Raw genomic sequence first — 21,100 nt, 5'->3', positions numbered from 1 at the left:
CACTTTTCATTTAAGAAAATAAAATAAATGTAGGAATCACAGTGGTTAAGGGACATTTATTAAGGGAATTTTATCAGAGGATTTTTTTTCTTAACTGGTGTAAAGTTATACAGAATAACCATTCTTTAGCAACTTGTAATATTGGCAACATTTTGCCAATTAGCTGAAAACCTATCTTAAGAGATACTAGTTGTCGAACAAGTTATCCCAATCATAAACTCACCTTCTGGTGCAGGAGGAATTCCCGTGCCCTGACCTCGTGTGACGTCATTGGATATAAGCACGTCTTGTAGACATTGGGGAGCGTTAGTGTTGTTCTTTAAGAGACAAAACAGATTAAACACAGCTTAAGGGCAATGTGTTAACTTTTTGTCAAGTAAAAGTTTTATTGTGGTGTGTACTGATTTTTTTGTTGTACAATTTGTTTTGTTTTTTAAAGTGTACAGAAATATAGCTTATTATTTAAAATCGAAGAAGGGAAGAAACACAAATTAAATACATTAGTAATAAGAAGTACTGTTACATTAGGCAAATACGTTAGGAACGGTTAGGTAATTTTGTCATACATCAGGCTTCCATACAACAGGCAGTTAAAAGAAGTTTGAAATCCTGAACAAAATTTTTAAAAACAACAACATATATTCAAATAGAAAATTAAAAAAGCGCATACCCCGCAAGCGGTTACTGCTTGGCTGAGTTGATCGGGTGTAGCGTCCGCCAATAGGGTTTGCAAGTATTCAGGTTGGAAGCCAAGGACATTGAACAATGACCACGATTCTCCAGTTGCGTATGTAAACAGTGAAGCGTCGGCCGCAACCCGCCCTAAAAATAAAAGCGAAGTTAAAATTTCCCGTGTATTGTAGGTACATAAATAAACACTTTGTTCAAAAAGATTTTTTAAGAAATTGTTAACCTTAAATTTGTCCCCAGCTGAATTTAATAGATGTTCTTTTATTTATATATTCTTGACTGTGTGACAAAGGGAACATTTCATAATCTTGCATTAAGCCTGTTCAGTTGCGGTTGGTGTGTACTTTGACTTGATGTTTACGTCTAATGTGTTTATATATCAACTATTGTGCGTGTTCTAGAACTATGTTTATTAACCATCTGTTTATAATTCTATTTGAATAAGGAGATGATACAAGTTTACAGAAAAGATATTCCTAGTTATTACTTTTACATTATAAATCCAATTTTTTCATTTGATTTTGTCCTGTTTTGAGCCTCCCCGTTTTCTTTCACTAAGCCTTATTGGCTCAACCTAAATTTATGATTTTAATGTTTCGCGGCTAATTCGGTCTTGATAATTGTTTTAGTGCAATTGTATCGTTACGGTTCTTATTAACTAAATTTAAGCTTAAGCTAAGATGATTTAAGTTGAATACTGACTTGTAATTTAAGCAAGACAAACCACTTATTCTACAAGCCTTAGCCCTACTAACTCGCTTACATGACTTAGCACGTTTTACTTACATGACTCAGCAAATGGATGTGTGAGATCGCCCAGTAGAGTGCCGTTAGGAATGTTAGCGTTCCAACGTCGTTCTGTTTCTGTGGTCGGACTCTCAATGGTCGTAAAAGCGAGAGAACTGAGGGAAGCCGTTGTTCCATTACGGAAACGGAAATCGTTTGTTTTGTCACCGTCGAAAAATCCTGAAAGAGTCAGTTTGAACCGTTTTATTTTTTCGTTTTTTTTGGCAGTTTTAAACAATAATAAACTGGTCATGTCGATAAAAGGCACAGATATTAAAACGGAGATTAAGAGGCAAGGTAACATAAAACAGCATTAAGACGAAATAGTGTAGAGATTATCAAGAAAATACAAATATTAGTGAGGAAAATGACTGCCCAATTAGACTGAAAAACGCCATGATTTAATACTCAAACATTTCGGCAAATGCTTATGCCTTCATCAGTGTTTTGCTTTTTCCATCTATTTGGGTTATTTTCCTCATAAACTTATGAACAGATCCGTGTATAGTGTTCCAAAATACAAAGATTATTTTAAAATTTTGTGATTCATTTACGTGATAGTCGATACTTGCAACATTTTTGCGCTGAAACTCTAAGAGGAACGCTTACTTTATCACTGGTTATTATTGTGCATTCGCAGCATTACTTACCGTACAAGCCGTCGACCCGGTTTCTGTAGGAGGGGGAGATAGACGATTGAAGCACCATTGCAATTCCGGACGCACTAACAAGGAAAAGTGACACATCAGATCCAACCTGGTAAGATATTGAGATACGAGTCTCCCGCATACTCATGCGCATCAAACCGTTGATAAGACCTGAAAAAAGAGTTTGAAGGTGTAAGCTAAAGCATGGTTACATGTAATGACGCTGCTACACAAGTTTTTCGTTATATAGGTTGGCGAAAAGAGCACTAAACAGCAGGATTGTAAGTCGGGTCGGGGCTTTTAGGGCGGGCTTTAGTTGTAATAAAACTAAATGAGGCCAAATCTCACACTATAGGCCGCATTTGTGTTGAAATATGTAATATTTCTGACCTAATTTAGGCTTTATTTTGACTAAGTTTCGCGGGTTCTGAGTTTTCGGCTTGTACTTTTGGGTTTTTGCCAGGTTTGGTCTTTAATTTTATAATTCTGCTATAGAAGATCAGAAGAAGGTTCAAAGGCCCTGTGACTTCAAAACGTTTAAATTAATATATCGTCAAAACAGCTTCAGTTTGGTTTAATAAACAGATGCAATAATTGACTTTTTATACAGACCAGCGAAAACAATATATTGCCTTCAATAGACCTGGCCTACCATAACACTACTAAACATCAAAAATCAATAAGCTATATATAAGGCAGACTATAGTCGTAAAGTTAAGCATCAGTTGGAATATAACCGATTTTACAGACAGCCTCATTTATGTGGTTATGTCAAACTTAATTTCGCGCTGATTTTGAACAATTTTCAGGGGAAAACATTTTTTCACTTAAAAAAAGAATATTTTTAGAACGAAAATATTTTCAAACCATTAACGCAAAGCATAACAAACCAGCCTTACCCCTTGCAGACTGTATTTCGGTTATCTGTGCGGCAGAAGCTCGTGTTCCGTTCAAATAAACAGTGATATTTCCGATGTCACTATCAGTGCTGTTAACCACAAGTTGAATGCGGGTCGAAGTTGCATTTTGGTTCTCCAGTACAACTCCCGAAATGACCGAAGCGTTCACCAAGTTTCCATCAACATCAATGTTTTGCGTAAAACGCACCTACAACAGCATAATGGAAAGGTCGGTTTAGCAAGCTGTCTTTCATGAGGCAATTTAACAGTTGTATGATGTTTTATTTAATTAAGTATAACTTTTTCAGTCACACTTTTCACTTCTTTTAGTGATTAAACTAAAGAAAATACCAATGAGATATTAAATTACAATAGTTTTGTCGCAACATCGAAATAAAATCAAAGAAAAATATACTGGTTTTGACCATTTAAATGCAACGATGTCCTAAGCCATTTATAACGGGTTGAAATTTATTCATATCTATTAATGAGAGCAAGTTCCCTTTACAAAAGCCTGTAATACAAGGTATTGCAATCACGTGTAAACAAAAACCGAAAGCAAATTCTGATAAAGTATCTACGCAATAATAACAACCGAGTCATGACGTATGTACAATGACGCATCACATAAACCGTTTGCTTCCTTATGACAGGAAATAAGTGCAGAGGTGGCAGTTCCTCTACGTGTGACGTTTATTTGCGACGCCTGATCATTATGATAGGAGCAAGAAACAAAACAGAATAAACAAGTTTGCAACTCAGTCATTTGCGAAAGTTTGTTTATGCTTTTTATTGGAAATCAGACCGTTTTGAAGTTTCGTCAGTGGTAAACAAAGTCAAATCAGTTTGTGTAATTGTCAGTCCCATGAAGCAACGCGTATTATTTATGCGGGCCTAATAGCATAAAAATAACTTTAAATCGCTATACCAAACCGTGCAACAAAATATTTTTTGCTCAACAAATTTTTTGACGTTGCTGGAATAGTCACTTTGCCCACCAAGTGGCTTTAAAATCAAGTCCAATGTCTCGTTTCATTACATTCATGACTTTATGTCGTCACACCCATCCCCCTATGACGTCACATCCATGTCTTTGGCGCCACATTCACAACGTTATGACGTCACAAACATATAGTTATATGACGTCACAGTCATGTCTTTAGCGTCACATTTACAACTTCATGACGGCACAAACATATAATTCTATGACGTAATAGTCACTCCCTTTGCCTCACATTTAGGACAGTATGTCGTCACACACACATGGCTCTATGACGTAACACTCGTACTTATGTGACGTCATACAGCATTGTGAACTGACCTGTACTTGTAAGTTGGCTCCGTTGTCTGCGCGAATCAGATCGAACTCTCCAAGACCAGAGTAGGAGTAGCGGTTTTCATCGAGTGTCACCAAGTGCGGGTCTCCATACAATCCGGCTGATAACCACAAAATCAGAAATATGTAAAAAGTTGAATGTGAAACACTCATTGTTTCAATGTGTATAAAGTGTACTGTAAATGACGCCTGTACAAAACGGTTGTGTAGATTATTATGTTATATTGTTTCATGTTGTTGTTTTTAAATATGTAGTAGAAATGCTCCGTGGTGAAAAAAACAACAACCTGTTTTATTGTTTGAACAACTGACTTAAAGCTAGCTATTGAAAACCATTTCCACATAATTTGATTGACTTGTAGATTGTTCCGGCATGCCAAAAGAAACGTTATTTTTTCGATGTATCCCTACGCCAAATCTTTTTGCATAGCTTTAACTTGAATATGTGCTCAATCTAATAAATGCCTTTTGATTACATATTTAATTGCCTGCTTTGTAGGCACAGATACAAAAACAACACATTGTACAAACAACTACCTTTACTTAGTCTATATCTGGCCTTTGCCCTACACAACTGTTGCCTTAGCAAACACTTCGGACGTTAGCAAGAAAAAGCGTACAGCGGTACAATAAACAATATCAGTGATTTAATGGTAGGTGAAATCGATGCAGTGAAATTGATATGATATCCGGTATTTTAACTCTTATTCTGCCAACAGCCATTGTCTCGTTATGACGCCTTCCGTTTCCAATCCATGAAAAACAAATGAGTAAAACGCACGAACGTCTTGTTATTTGCTTAATTTGCGTCATACCTAGGTTTTTTATGCTAAACTGTTTTGCATTAATGCAATGTTGGTGAAAATATTATCACAGCTTTAGTGACTTAATTTTACCAAATTAAATTCGCATTTCATTTTAACACGTGTTCCAATTAAGCTGTGCTCTTGTGGCAGAAAAATCAATCTGCGCATAAACTGTACTGTGATCACAGTGTGTACTTCATATATTGCTCACAAAAGACCTCTGTGACCTAGTGTATACTCTCAGACACACGAAAAATCCTGGTGTCTGGCCACAGCGTGTACATCTAAAGTTGCTCACAGTAATCCTCAATATACCCAGGGAGCTTGTGTGTATCCGTATCCGAGTCATTAAATCTATGCTACACATAAACTGGTGTATGGCCACAACGTCTAAAGTTGCTCTGAGTGGTCGATTAGTGTACTCAAGGGTCTGAATCCAGACTCAAAAATGTCAAAGAAAACTTTTGTAAACTGACTTTTAGATTATGTAAGCAATATGAACTGCATTAAACCTACGTTCTGCAACACAATTACCCATATCTACAATGTATAAACAGGCCACCACCATAGCACGTACATCATATTGCTGGCGGAGTAGTGTGTAGGACAGATTGCCCACGCATTTTCCACACATGATGCAAGTTATACGTGCGGGGCGTGCAGTTATTATTGTCATAAGACTTAATAGAGGCGCAATTTTTACGGTCTGGACCCGACGTCAATAGGCCTGTGATAGATGTGACACATTCACACCGCTTGACGTAATACCTTATGGGTCGGTGATGCTCTCATGCGTATAACAAGTACTTAATTTATTAAAAGTTAACAGGGGTGTCCAAAGTTTGTTTAATAGACGGGTAACTTTTTTGCGAAGTTTATAAACGTAGAATTAGAAATAAACGTGATTATAGAAATGATTGAGATTTTGTTGCGTCGCGCCATGTATTTGTCTTTTTCACCGGTAAAAAATGTTGCATGAAAACTGTTTGCGTAAAGTTACGTCGCCAATCCACAAAAACTGAATCCAAACTATGACAGAAGCAACATAATTTGAAACAACAGCCGGGGATCGAACTTTGGACACCCCTGCCCTAAGGGTATATTCCTGCAATGAAACGTGTGAACGATAATTGAAAGAACCAACCAAGGCAATTATAATTACAACAAAAAAAGTGATAACTGTTAAATATAAATTTGTTCCAAGTTGAATTTAAAAGTTATTCTTTTATACTTATGTTTGGCTAAGTGTGACGTATAACTGACTTGTGACAAGTGGCACATTGCACAACTTTGCATCTGTGTTTATGTCTACTATTGTATGTGTGTGCTGCAATTATGTTCAATAATCATCTGTTCATGCGTCTATTTGAATAAGGCAATAAAAGAAGTTCACACGATCAAACAACAATATACGACTCCCTGATTTTTGAAAAACACATAACTTACCGAGTGGGCTGGGGACATAACCTTCGTTGGATGAAGGAGGGCGTTTCTCGCGATACATGTTGCAAAAATCGGGCCCGGATGAAAAACTGCAACAATCCAAGGCAGGCTGTGCTTCCTCATCTGTCGAAATAATAGTAAGTAAGAATTCGGCAACGCGCATAAATGAACAAGGCGGGCTGTGAGCAAAAACATAGTCGAGAACCCAATTTTGGGAATATCATTGACAAAAAATACATTGAAATGCGTAGAGCAGTGGTTCCCAACCCTTATCAACAATTTCCTTTCTTAACAATTCAAGACATTTTAGGAAATATTCCCAGAGCTGCAGTGTCTATTTACAAACCACATGTAAAAAATAAAGAAAATTTCTCCTTTGGGAGGAATTAGTCCCTGGTTGGGAACCACTGGCCTACAGAATAATGAAAAGAAGATATTGTTTAAAACAGCAATAACCCACCAATAAGCAGTGTATAAACGTTTTCGGAAAACAAAAAGCTACAAAATATACTTTTTACAAAACAAATACAGCTTAAGATTAGTTTAAACTTTAGTTGTGAACACATCGGTAATAACTTATTTTACATTTTAAGCAATGCATTACCCACCAATATATTTAGATGCGAACTCCGCATCAATGAAGTAGATGGGAAAACGCGCGTAATGGCCACCCCACGGGTAACCCCCGGGTAAGAAAGACCCATCGTTGTCGTCGTAGCAGCAAACAGGGCCTTGACGGTCAGCTCGGAAAAACGGTTGGAAACAAGCTGAACCAAGGCGTCGGGTAACTGAAAATGAAAAGCAAACGTTTATGTTTGTAGAAAATAAGATGCGATTAGAGGAGGGTTTTCTTATTGAGCAAGAAATAGAAAATCCATGCCCCCGCGAAGCCTTACACTATAAGATTTGTTTTTTTATTTATTATTTATAATATAGTAAACCCACGTCCCGCCTCGTCCTACTCTATAGTGTATATTTCTAACTTCATGTCATAAGATGCAATGAATGAACAAAACAAAATAACACAGGTGTAATCCACATAAACAGGCTCTGCTCTTAAGTATATAATCGAACCATAATTTGCACACACAATTTTTTTGGTTGTGTACCTCTGCAAAAGGTATTTGAGATTTTATCTGATTGGCTAGAAAGCGTATTCTAACACAAACGAAGATCGACATTTAAATATTGAATGCCCAAAGATTAGATTTCAGATTCAGGTAATGACAGTATTCAAATAGCCTACTAATAAAATCAACAGGATTCGATTACCTAAATACCCAAAATTTGAATCGGATTTAATAATAATAAAGTTCAAATACCGATTGGATTCGAATACGGATAAGATTACAATACTGACAAATACTTTAAGAGTTCAGGCTCTGTAGGGTATATTTTAGTGCTAGATATAACCAAAGCTTCTACAGTGGTTCTCAAACTTATAAAGCATGCATTTACAAACCATTTTTTGGCAGCACAATTTGCAGGCCGAGCACACAAACATTGTCAAAAGAAAATAATTCCGAATATTTCGTGGTACGCTTGGGAATCTCTCAAGGCTAACACGGTTTAAGATTCACTAAGCAAGCTCGTGCTTCACTAACCTGCCACATCTTGAAGTAAAGTTAAGTTTTCAGAAGTAATAACCCCTTCAAGGGGAGGTGGATTGTCCGACCTAAAAGCGGAATGCCAAGGCACAGTCTCCCAGTCAAGATCAAAAAAAGCACTGCCAAAGTCGGTTGGACAGGGCTGTAGAAAATAACATTGTTTTAGAAAAGGAATTAGACCTTACAAAAATATTAGCTATTGCTGCCAGGCATAGTATCAAGTTTATAGAGCTCTTCTTGAAAATGTATTTTAAAACAGACGTTTCGATTTCCTATACAGGTCGTCTTCATTAGGGTAAATAACACTGAATAGTACAGTGCACGGAAAACAAAGGAAAAAAGAATAGGACGCAAGTACGTCACATCGCAACGAAAACACCGCGCGATAACTAATGATAGGGCCTTCATAAAGAATATTACAGTGTATAGAAACAGGTATGACAGATTATATCACAGATGTTGGCATGAGCATCTACTGAAACGCCTAAAGCATGCCGGGTTTTACATCTATTAGGGCCGTTATACTTTCATTAAACTAACACGACCATGTCACAACGTTATTTTTGTTTTTTGAACCAAAAGTTAGTTGTTTTAAACCATTTGTTAGTTCCTAATTTAACAGTTTACCTCTATTAAGTAAATAGTATACTTAAATCGTAAAGGCGATTACATTTAACCTGATATTTCTTGAAAAGGAAAAGTGGTAAAAATACGACACAAACATATTGCCGAGTATATAGCTAGACCCAAAACGAGCCACTTTTGTTGATGCACAAGGTCGAAACGTCTGGTCCAAATTACAATTTTGTCCGAATAGAAAAAAAATAAACAAATAATTGGACTTACGACTTCAGTGAGCCAAGTTGATGGTGGTGGCTGTGAATCGTACCATCTTAAGCATTCGGCTTCGTAATTTCGTTCGTTTGATGAAAGCTGTCCGAGCGGGAATGCAAAAGATCCGGCGACACCTGGTAAACAAAACCATTTCGAGATTTCACAAAGCATATTTTGCGAAGCACAGTCTTATTAATGAACGTTACATTAAATTTAGAAAACTGTGACGTCAAATTCTTATGACGTGGAATACGTTGTTCATGACGTAATTAGTAAAAAACATTTAAAAAAAAGAACTTTAAGGAAAATATTTGTATATTTTATCATCATAATCATACATGAAATGTTCTCTTTTGTGTGTAAGTTTGAGTTTGGTAAAAGAAAAAGAAAATACAACCAAATCACATGATGTCATGTATAGCCGATGACGTCAGCCTTAAGTTTGATTTGTTTGTTTGTTTTAAACTGGTACGAGCTTTTAAAGGGGGCGCAGCAAAACAAAGCATTCCGCGTACCTGTGTTGTTTCCAACAAAGAGATCAGGTCGGTTACGGTTTTTTGAATTGGAAGCAGCGTGCGTAAACTGGATCTGGTCGCTTGCGTAACCGATTACTCCCTGGACCCCAAATAAGTTAAATTGCACACTCATGTCGCCGTAGCGAGTCAATGCAAAACTGCGGGTGCCATCGGTCGCTATGAAACCTTGGAAAGTGACAACCTAAAAAAATATTGTCGTTAGTTGCCGTTGCAAAAAAGTTTGAAGGCGTTACCAAACTACAACCCGCAGGCTGGATCAGGTCCTCGAGGTCATTTCATCCATATTTTTTTTTTGCATTTGCTAAATTGTTTTAACAAGTTCAGGACGTTTAAAAATAAATTTACTCTTTACGAAAGTTTTCCTGGCACGAAATGTAGGAATAATATTGGCTAGTTTCATAGGATTACAACGCTCAGGAATGATCCAAAGACAGTTTGTTGCATCACAGACAAGACTGCAAGTAACAATTGTGCGCGAACAATTCCCTTTTGTGTTACTTGTTACTTAATAAAGAAGCATTGTTTGGAAGATGGGACTAACTTTACAATTAATAGAATTGTAGAATAACCATATCTTGGCGGTCCTATAAAAGTCGCCTTGCGGGCTAAGTTTGGAAAGACGGTATTTGGGCATGTAAACTATGCGGCCCCCAGAGTCATTATTTAACTTATCCGACACTCTGTTAAAAAACATTGGGTGACCCCTGATCCAAAGTAATTCAAATTATCGCTGTAGGATAACTTGGGACAAAACAGCGCTTAATTTAGAGTGGTCTATTTAGCAATGAGTTAAATGAGTTTAGATTGCAAGGTTACATTGTGTTTTTGTGTTAAATGTTCAGAAGTTTAAGTTTTTGTAAAACAAAATTGAACTTTTGTGCCGGAAAAACCGAAAACTGCTCAATTTTCGATTGGGCGGTATAGTGACGACTCGAGTTAGGTTTAAAGAACGCCAAGAGGCTAAGTTTTAAAAAATATCATAATTGTTTGAATAAACTGTGTGTAGTGTTTTTGTTAATACGAGTCACCAGAGACACGATGTCTTTGTACAACATTTTTTAAAGTTTCAACAGGAACTGTTTTTTACGATATCAAAGTGTTATAAATAGTTATTTGAAAGAGTTGATCAATGCAGTTTACTTGAATGAATTAAAACCAATTTGAGTTTAAGTTTATTGTTCAAGTGTTCCATAAGCAACTGATGACATCTGTTTCTTAATCCAGAAATCTCATGAAGACTTCCCGTTGAGCACAGTTCACATAATATCACTCCTTTGAGTAAATGTATTGCCTCACTACTTACGTCTTCAACAGGATCGGTAAGTCCGGGTATTGCAGGGTAGTAGGGCAAACTGTCATAGGTGACCTTGATCACTTCGAGGGCACTGAAATCGGTGTCGTTGAAACTGTTTCGTACAGCCGAGTTTACGAAGCTGATTACATCGTTGCCATCTGCACAATACATGGTGTGAGTTAATGTTGAGGTATTTTTAAACAGCATGTTTAAAACAAATGACGTCATGGTGAGGTGACGTCACAACTTTGATTGAAACAGGACAGAAAACGATTTAACATCAAACTTTCGCGTTTTTTTAGACAATTCTCGATTTTAGGAATCACAACTCAAATAAAATAGCTAAAAACAGAATCCTCAGTCAATGCAATATAACAAATAGAATTCCTTCTTCAACAGATAAAAAAATCTGATTCAATTATAATATAGAATAACATAAACATAAAACTATCTTCTAATAGAAAAAAAGGGGTACAAACATAATAACAAATAGAGACAAAATAGCCATAACTTAAAGTTCTTTATAGACAAAAAGTAATAAAATTTAAAACTAATTTAAAACTGTTCACGTACCGTCGGTGTTGTCGCTCTCCAATATATGCTGGTACCAGATTCGTCCAAAGCCCAAAGCTGACAGATCAGCCCAGAAAAAAGCGACTATAGCCTCAGAGTTGGGGTATGTGTAAGTATCAAGTGACGAGGGAGCATTACGGTAAGGACTTGTTGTGAATGAAGATGCATCCTGTTGGAATGCTACCAATCCGTTTTCGTTGATGTAAAACCTAAAACATTCACAACAAAATTTATATATGGTTAGGCCTAAATTTTTCAAGTCAATGTTTTACAGGTGTTAAAAAGAAAAAAGTCACAAAAAACCTCCTAAATTGACGTCGAATTTTCATAAAATCGTACAAATGCGTTCATAAGGTTTTAATGTGACGTTGTTGAAATGTAACGTACATACTTCATTGTGATGTCTTGTAATCTGACGTTGTTTAATTGTGACGTACATATTTGTTTAGGAGGTCGTGTAATGTGACGTCGTTCAATTATGACGTACATATTTCATTGAGAGGTCATGTGATGTAATATTGTAACGTACCTGTTGTAGGTTTGTTCTCCGATAACGAAACCAAATTCGCTGTAAAAGATTTCAGTCGATCTGTCTATTGACGTAATTCTCAAAAAGATTTGATCACCAACCGACAAACCAAAGTCTTGTATGAGTATTTCTGTAAAAATGCGACATCAATAAGAATCAAAATACCGAAAGAACCAAAAAATGAACTTTTAATACGGTTTTACGAAGTTCATTTTTTGCTTTTGTGCTTGAAAGGTTGTTGTTGCCAAAAATTTTTGTGTTACCCTGACCAAAACGCATCAGCTCAAAGAATTCGGGGCACCTATAAACTAACATATTGTTCTTAGCACAATACTTTGTGGACCTACACACAGAATGTTCTTTAGGAAAAATAATTCTGATATATAGATAAATGGTTGATTTAGGTAACAAAAAAATGAGGTTCAACCGTTTTAATGTAATTTTCGTTATAAATCTTCAACATTAGATGATCCCACAATATAGAACATTGCGTTACATATTGGAAACATTTTACGGTACCAAAGAAGTCCAATAAACCTTTTACAGAATGGCAGACTGCAATATAGATTGAAGCATTTGAAATGTTAACCAAGTATTTTTTGTTGCGCAGCCGAATAATGAAAAAAAACACTGCAACACTCGATGCCACACTTAAAACTCAACCACTCAGATTACATGTTGCGCATAAACATACGTTTGATTTTCACATATGTGTAACGCACACCACTTACGAACACACTCAGTTCCATCAAAAGGCCCGTCAGCAGGCAGGTCGAATCCAGAACCGCATTCACAAGTGAAACCTCCATCGGAGTTGATGCAAAGAGCTGACTCAGGACAATTGTGTGAACCAGTTTCGCACTCGTTAACATCCACCTGCGAGTGTTACAACAAAGTTTTTGAGCAATTGAAAAGCACTTCCTTTGCACCGTATACATATCTTAGAAATCTAATAATGAATCTTAGACAAATTTTAAATTTTGATTCATTAGGCGGGAAAAATTGAAAAAGCACAAACAAGAAACATCATTCAATTAAAAAAAAATTAATACAAAAAAGATGACTTGTTCAAATAGAATACTCTGAACAAAATTATTAATTCAAATTGAATTATACAAACTGGACTTCTATTTCAAATGGAAAATACTTATTCAAATAGAAAAAAACAAAAAAATAGTAGTATAAACAATATTTCTTATTCAAATAGAATAGTACCACCAAGATTGCCTGTTTAAACAGAAAAGCATAATCAAAATTCGTAATGAATACAAATTGTAGAAAGGCAGGACTCCTTATTCAAATATAATAATAGAATCATTTAAACAATAAAAGTCTAACTTCGTATTGAATTGTGGTGATTTGAGATTAATTTATAAAAAAAGGTGGGAATGCTGCTTACATACATAACAGTACATCTAATAAGTAACATAAACACGAGGATGTTATATACATGAAATTGATTTAACCATACAGAAGTAAAACGTTTAATCTTCAACTTACAGAGCAATCGCTGCCTGACCATGCTGGGTCACATACACAACTATAGCTTCCGTTTGTATTTACACACTCGCCGGAGTTCAAGCACAAAAATAACTCAAAGCATTCTGTGTCTGTGCACACAAGGCTTCCATGCAAGTCACATTCGTTTGTATCTAAAAAACAAAGGGTTTGTAACACCACCTGAAAACACAAAATACCCAAGCACATGCACATATACCAATAATGTAAACAATGCATCAAAAACATTTTTATGCAAGTTTTAAAACATGCGTTCTTAACTTTTCTTCAAACGAATAACACGGGTTTCAAAGTTAAAGGTTATTTTTTTCAAATCTGCTTTAACTGCCTATATTGATAAAGTTTAAAACCTTTGTTATAGAGCATAAAAAGTCGCGATTTTGTGCCAGCATAAATTTTAAATTTCAATTTTTATTTTGAAAAGGCTTCAAAAAATATCTACAGTATGCTTTATAAAACAAAATCTGGCAACTTTTTTTGAAATAAAAGAATAAACAAGGTAATGTAAATAAAAATAAAATAAAAATCAGAACGTGAACATAGACAAGAGTTCGTTTTCAAAAAGGGCCATAATTATCACACTCATACCATCAGTGCAGTTCGTTCCTTCAAACCCAACATTACATTCACAAGTGTATTGTTCACTTCCAATCCCGGCTATGCAACTTCCAAACACACATGGGTCTGCAGTGTCGCATATGTGGGTGGCTCTTTCACAACAGAAACTGGGTGCAACTGAAGACGGAACATAACCAGGATTGCATGAACATGAATACGGAAAGGAATCGGCAGTTTCGTGGCAATTCTGTTGAAAAAGATAAAATGTGTGTTGATAAAGATAAAGGTACCCAATGCACGTTTTTTTTAAATCCTCACCAGAAACAACCCTGTATATTAGTGTAGGCCTAAATATAAGGTTTCGACAGCAACTTGTGTCATTCTCAAATCAATGAATGCAAAAAAACTAAGAAGCAAGTAAAACCAGTTAAAGCTGAAATGAAGTTTGTGTTATTGTCTTGTACTGTCTGAACTTCGGGGAGGAATTCCTTCAAAGGGAGGAATTTTAAACTTGAAGGGAGAAATTTACTTTGATTTTTACATGTGGTTTGTAAATAGACATTTGAGCTATGACTTTTAAGGTTGATAAAATGCCAACATTTAAATAATCTTTGTATGTTTTTTAGCATCTACTTTGTAGTCTATTGGGGAGGAATGATAATGTTTTGGATTGTTAAGGGGGGAATTTGTCAAAAACTTAAAACCGCTGTAATACACTATTGGCACTAAAATCGGCTTCAAACAACTCACTATTGGAAATAGAGCAAAACTTTAATAGCAAGGTCCTACCTGTTCACACACATGTCCAGAAGTACACTCGTTAATAGGCGTACAAGAAAGCGGATTGTTTGTAGGCATGTATCCGAATTTACATCTGCATGACGGGCCAAACTCATTCCTGAAGCATTTCCCGTTGGTGCAGATGTCAATAGAACACGGAGTAACCGCTGTCGAATATAGTTGAATATTTCAAAAATAACGGATAGCTAGTAGACAGAATTGAATTTCGATTAACCGAAGTTTGTGCTGCCTAACTGGAATACGAAAATAACAGATTTTTAACCTTAAAATGGCTACAGTATGAGACTAAGTAAGAATTTAAAACGGTATTTGCTTTAATGCATTAGTACTTAAACAAGATATATAGTGGAAATGAGTTGAGTTGAGTTTATTTCGCTTGGTGAAAGACAACATAGCAACACAATTGCACTAAAACAATCACCAAGCCGGAAATAGCTGCGCAACGTTAAAACGTTATGAAGCGCAAAAAAGTGTCGGGCACAATTGGTGGAAAGTGGTACAACGCGCTGCAGCTACACCGTATTATAAGGCGTTATATGTCGGGTGCTCACAAGAAAGTGAATGTGGCGCAAAATGAGTATAACACGACTGGGGGGAAAACGATGGTGGGACCAGAAATGTCCAAAATAGACAAAAATAGCACTCAGACTAATTATATTTGCGAACTTCTGATTTGCAGATCAACACCTCACAAGCAGATGACGTCACAGTACTTACGTTGACAAGTGTTGGTCCCGACAAGTTCGAAGCCCGGGTCACATTCACACCTGAAACCTCCATCTAATGGCACGCACGTGTGTTCGCAACCGGCATTCGACAACAAGCAATTATCGATCACTGTCAAAAACACAATCAGTTGTAAAAATGACAACGATTCATAAAAACGTCGCTGGTTTTATGCCAAGATATGTGTCCTATTCTGTTAAACAACGTTCCGTTAACTTAGCTGGTATTTTTAAGTGATGTTTTGCGATATCATTAGAGAAGTGGTTTAAAAGCAATTTTTTAAGCAAACCCCACAAAAAAAAAAGTGTTAGATAGTGCGAATTACTATTTTAGTGGCCCAAAAATTCTAAATTTAAGATGGGTTGTATGTGAGATTAGTTACAATTGCCAGCACTTTTGCATTGAGCTGGCAACTATTTATTATCTCACAAACAAAACCACACTTTAATGGAAAATTATTGTTACGGCACAGTTGATAGTCGTTGGAAAAAAAGCTTAAAAACTGCCAAAACAGTTATTGCTTTTGTGCAGTTGTTGGAGTTTGTTTAAAAATGGTGCAGAAGTCCTGAGTTTATCCATTTTCCGTAGTGTTATTTAATTCTTAAACCGTTTAATTTTAGCCATTGTTAGCCCTACAAAAGCGGTTGCATTTACTGGTGCAAACGTCTTTATCTGGTGACTAGTCGCTCTTTTATTTTTCGTTCCTTTTTGACACACAAAACTGATTGTAAAATCAACTAAGAACATTAACATGTATTACTGCTATAACTTTAAGCACACTTGAATCAGTGTCTGTATATCTTAATGCAAATTATTCTTGCTATCGATTTGGCCATAAACAAAATGATATCATTAGTTCTGAACAGAAAATAACTACAGACTAACTTACAGCAGCTTGAATTTCCTTCTATGTTTCTAGAAAATCCGCAGTCACAATCACATAGATACGAGCCAGGTAGGTTCACACAATTTTCGTTGGTGCCACATTCTATGGATTCGCATTCGTTGATGTCTGGAACAAATGATAAACTCCAGTGACAGTAAGCTTCGGACAAAAGTTGGGTTCAAATAGTCAATTTCTGTTAAACTTATGCTTGTGTTTGTCACTGTAGCGACCTGCCTGGGCAACTTGGTCCAACGTATTTATATGTACCTTCGTCACAAATAGGTGATGTCACAAACATACCTACACATACACCCGAAATTCTTTCATAGCCGTCCAGACACAAGCATTCCGGAACGAAGCCTTCAACTTCACAAAATTCGTTCTCGAAGCACACGATGTCGGCACAAAAGTCGATTGCTGCGTAAAAATGGAATCAAATAATAATCTCGGAAAACTTTTCCGTGACAATGTCAAGACTTTATTCACAAAATATAGTGGATTGGAGGAAATAATAACTTTTCGACAAAGGTGGTAAATGACAATATTAGTACATTTTAACTAAGAATGGAAAATATTATCTTAGTAACAAAATCCTTGGAATATATGTGTTTCGCCTTATCTTCAGTTCATTGTTTTATGTACTTTATTCTTCTTTTACAGCATTGGTATTTTATCTTGTGGTTTTATAGAAACTTAAGATGCCATGAGGCGAATTATATATACTCCAAGATATTCATCGTTGGATGTCGTGACTAGAAAAATACTTTCCATTCTTAGTTATTTAATCACATAAACGGTGATCGTCTATGAGCATGCTGCCTGTTGAAGGATCGGATACTGTTAAGTTCAAACACTCAGTTTACTACATTATATTCGCTTTGGCAACAAATGCATTATAAACGTTCAACGTGTCTATGTATGATTTAAAGCGGTTTTATTAAGGTAATATGAACCAAAAACTATGTATGCCAAAACATGTGGAAAAACTGGAGGATTTATTGACTACAAACACTGTACACCTCAACAATACTTACGAGTGCAAATTAAGAAAGCATCCAATTCATATCCTTCAACACAATCACAAATGAAGCCTCCTTCCAAATTGATGCAAAACTGGTTTTCCCCGCATAAATTCGGGTCAGCACACTCATCCTCGTCTGAGAAGTTAAAAAAATGTAGTTAAATATACTCAACTTAACTCAACTCAAGGCTGCGTTGTTTAACAATTGTATAACCGAAGCAGAGATACATTTTGGAGTATTAGGATCAGCTCTTAAGCATTTATGAATACCTTGAATCACAGTACGCCAGGACTACTGAAGGCGCTATATCGAATGAAACCGGTCTTCCTTATGACAAGACATTTAGGCTGTGGTGGGATTTGAACCCAGGACAGAAGACTATTTGCCAAGTAAGCTAAACAGGCTCAGCGGTTAGACCGAAAATGCTTGGTAGGCCGACTTGATTATATTTTAACCAGCGCAGACTACAAACAGTGCGACTTACCAATACAAGTCCCATTTTCTTTCACGTAGTTAGGGTCACAAATACAATCAAACGACCCAACAGTGTTGCTGCACATGGAGTTATTCGGGCAAGACGATGATAAACATTCATTAATATCTAAAACGCAACAACAATATAAAGCATTGCCATAGCCCAGTTCAGAAAAAATCAATTTGCTGTTCTGAGTAACATGAGTACTTTTTGTATATTTTAAGTCGCTTGTATGATGGTGTTACCAAGCGTCTTATACACATAATATTGTCTTGTCTCTTTCATATTAAATCTATTCAAATCTATTGAATGTATACGACAGTTGGCATATTTGCCGAAAGATGTTGATAAGTATCATACATAATCCCGTGTCCCGTTTACCGATAAAGATATTTCAGCGAATATATCCTGTGAAGTTCATTAAATACCTAATTTTTATGGATCTTCATATGAATCAGGATCTACTATGTCCATTGGGGAGGAACGAAAAAGCTATAAATTGTTAAGTAAGAAATGTCTCGATAACGGTTGGAACCACTTATCTACGCTATGTGTTTACCATCCTACCTGAGCAAACCAAATCCAAAGATTCAAATCCTTCGTCACATATACACTGGGCTGATCCATCAATAACCATACAGTCGCCATATAAACCACAATCAACTGTGTCACATAGCGATCCGTCTACAGAAAAGTATATGGCTGATGACTCTTTGCATTTGGAAACGTTTATAACAGCTCGTCAGATACTCACGCCACAGAAATTAGGTATTTAATGGCCCTTTTTGCATTTAATATAATGTGTGTGCTTTTCATTTAATATAAGGAGGAAAATTGTAACCTTAAAATGTAAGAGTAAATAGGATATCATGAAAAACAAATTAATGTACAGTTGACTACATTTTGCTTGTTTTCACGATGAGTATTTCTGTTTGCTTTTTTTATTGGGCGTATTTTTCAATTTTGTTTATTTATTCTATTTAAATAGGAAAAACTACTCAAGATAAACTAAATTCAGACAAATATTTAAAAAAAATGTTTTGAACATTTTAAACTATTTGCACGCTGAATATTTTATGTACCTTTGACGTTTTTTGTTTAAAAATTATTGGGTTATTTATTCTATTCGAATAAGATTTTTGCAACACCGCTTCACTTACTCTGGCAGACTCCATCGACTCGGAAAAAGGTGTCAACGCATTCACACAGGTAACTTCCGCCTTCAGTTTCCAAGCATTCCTCATAAAGGCCACACGTAACCTCGTCACAAACGGAAATAGCTGAAGAAAGTTAAACAAAGTTTTTGACGTTTTGGTTTTGACAGCTAGCAAAAACAGTATTTTTAACTAAAACGTTTCGTGTTTTTTAATAATGGTTGGTCAAAACCATGTTTTAGCAATCAAATCCATATAATTAGCAATGGAGTCTTTTATTTTTAAGTGACTACGTTCAATCAACTTACGTTGTTCACAAAAATCTCCAGTAAAACGTTCTGGACAGAGACAGTAAGCAGATGTTCCATTTGATACACATGATCCCGAGTTTGCGCACGTGATGAACTCACATGACTCGATTGCTAAAGACAGAATGGAATTTTGTGAGCAACTGAATCATATCTAAGTGCATCGTATTTGCTTTTGACTCAAGTCACTTTAATCGTGGTTGCCAAGGAATTTGACTCGACTCAAGTCACTTTAATTATGGATGCCAAGGGATTCAACTTGACTCAAGTCACATTAAATCTTGGTTGCCAAGAGATTCGACCTGACTCAAGTCACTATTAATGATTACTGCCAAGGAATTCGACCTAACTCAAGTCACTTAAAACCATGTTTTTGAGGAGTTTTACTTGACTCAAGATACTTTAAACGAAGGTTTCCAAGAATATGCCTTAATTCGAGTGACATGGAAACGTTTCTCCATGAGTTCGAGTCACAAAGATACGAATTAAATTGATTTACTGATATTAAAGTGCTTACGTTCAATCAACTTACGTTGTTCACAAAAATCTCCAGTAAAACCTTCTGGACAGAGACAGTAAGCAGATGTTCCATTTGATACACATGATCCCGAGTTATTGCACGTGATAAACTCACAAGACGCAATCGCTAAAAACAGAATGAAATTTTGTGGAAGGGTGTACACATAAAAGCACAAGTCACACTGACAACAAAGCTTAATAAGAAACCAAATAGAAACTTTCTGTTTAAGTTTGAAAAGCACGATACAAAGTATTTATGGTACTTACGGACGCATTCACAAGTGTCGTTGTTAAATTCAAATCCGTCTTCACACTGCGATTAAAAAAAGTTGTTAATCTTTTTAATGCAAGAAATTATCTCTTTGCAGAATTGAGCACCACTATAAACAAAACTTTAAAAAATATACTGTTATGGATGTTTTACACACTGAAATTTGTGTGAAGGATTAGGATAATATTTTAAAGCAGACTGCTTTAAATACTTACCACATCCACAGGGAATGGGGGAGGTGGTGGAAGCATGAGAGGTGGAGGAGACATTGTAAATCCAGGGGGAGGTGGGGGAGGTGGCACCAAAAGGGGTGGTGGGGGTACTCTTGAATCATTGGCAGGTGGTGGTGGCGGCGGTGGTGGCATCAGAGGAGGCGGTGGCACACTGGTTGTGGTGTCAACTGGTGGTGGTGGTGGAGGTGGCATCAGAGGAGGTGGTGGCACACTGGTTGCGGTGTCAACTGGTGGTGGCGGCGGTGGTGGCATCAGAGGAGGTGGTGGCACACTGGTTGCGGTGTCAACTGGTGGTGGCGGCGGAGGTGGCATCAAGGGTGGCGGTGGCACACTGGTTGCGGTGTCAACTGGTGGTGGCGGTGGTGGTGGCATCAACGGTGGCGGTGGCACACTGGTTGCGGTGTCAACAGGTGGGGGCGGCGGAGGTGGCATCAGAGGAGGTGGTGGCACACTGGTTGCGGTGTCAGCTGGTGGTGGCGGCGGTGGTGGCATCAGTGGTGGAGGTGGCACACTGGTTGCGGTGTCAACTGGTGGTGGCGGCGGTGGTGGCATCAGAGGAGGTGGTGGCACAGCGGCACCTGTCATTCCAAAATCGGGTGGCGGTGGAGGTGGCATCAATGGTGGAGGTGGTGAATTTGTGCCTCTGATG

The 21,100-nt window shown here is 36.8% G+C and overlaps 2 protein-coding genes and 2 long non-coding RNA genes across 4 annotated transcripts in view; all 4 read right to left on the bottom strand.

Annotated features, from left to right (window-relative positions):
• LOC145234546 (uncharacterized) overlaps positions 1–6,717 on the bottom strand; it is a 30,083-nt gene extending 23,366 nt beyond the window's left edge. The window contains exons 1-7 of the mRNA XM_080099260.1: positions 6,611–6,717; positions 4,344–4,459; positions 3,023–3,230; positions 2,127–2,294; positions 1,477–1,656; positions 671–822; positions 224–317 (exon numbers count right to left, since the gene is read on the bottom strand). Of these exons, the coding sequence (XP_079955386.1) occupies positions 224–317; positions 671–822; positions 1,477–1,656; positions 2,127–2,294; positions 3,023–3,230; positions 4,344–4,459; positions 6,611–6,668 (976 nt within the window). The 5' untranslated portion in view covers positions 6,669–6,717. The remainder of the gene's footprint in view (positions 1–223; positions 318–670; positions 823–1,476; positions 1,657–2,126; positions 2,295–3,022; positions 3,231–4,343; positions 4,460–6,610) is intronic.
• Positions 6,718–7,239: 522 nt separating this feature from the next.
• LOC145233398 (uncharacterized) lies at positions 7,240–9,171 on the bottom strand. Its single transcript, XR_013861084.1, has 3 exons — positions 9,061–9,171; positions 8,212–8,356; positions 7,240–7,395 (listed from the first exon to the last, which is right to left on the bottom strand). It is a non-coding gene; the product is annotated as an uncharacterized LOC145233398 (long non-coding RNA).
• A 288-nt stretch (positions 9,172–9,459) lies between these two features.
• On the bottom strand, positions 9,460–11,940 carry LOC145234545 (mucin-4-like). The gene is made up of 4 exons (XM_080099259.1): positions 11,843–11,940; positions 11,452–11,660; positions 10,888–11,036; positions 9,460–9,765 (listed from the first exon to the last, which is right to left on the bottom strand). The coding sequence occupies exons 1-4, from the start codon at positions 11,938–11,940 to the stop codon at positions 9,460–9,462; spliced, it is 762 nt and encodes a 253-aa protein (XP_079955385.1).
• A 3,640-nt stretch (positions 11,941–15,580) lies between these two features.
• LOC145233397 (uncharacterized) lies at positions 15,581–16,876 on the bottom strand. Its single transcript, XR_013861083.1, has 3 exons — positions 16,770–16,876; positions 16,473–16,595; positions 15,581–15,694 (listed from the first exon to the last, which is right to left on the bottom strand). It is a non-coding gene; the product is annotated as an uncharacterized LOC145233397 (long non-coding RNA).
• Between the last annotated feature and the right edge of the window lie 4,224 nt (positions 16,877–21,100).

This window comes from Phallusia mammillata, chromosome 6, assembly GCF_965637545.1.
Source record: "Phallusia mammillata chromosome 6, kaPhaMamm4.hap1.1, whole genome shotgun sequence".
Taxonomy (NCBI): Eukaryota; Metazoa; Chordata; class Ascidiacea; order Phlebobranchia; family Ascidiidae; genus Phallusia; species Phallusia mammillata.
This window is presented reverse-complemented; position numbering and strand designations above follow the sequence as displayed.

Bases quoted from the DNA above. Each gene is read 5' to 3' on its own strand.
- LOC145234545 (XM_080099259.1), bottom strand. From the start codon at position 11,940: ATGTACGTCATAATTGAACGACGTCACATTACACGACCTCCTAAACAA. The intron at 11,661-11,842 runs GTATGTACGTTA...TGAATGTTTTAG, and splicing joins TTACAAGACATCACAATGAA to GTTTTACATCAACGAAAACG. The intron at 9,766-10,887 runs GTAAGTAGTGAG...ATATTTTTTTAG, and splicing joins TTACCGATCCTGTTGAAGAC to GTTGTCACTTTCCAAGGTTT.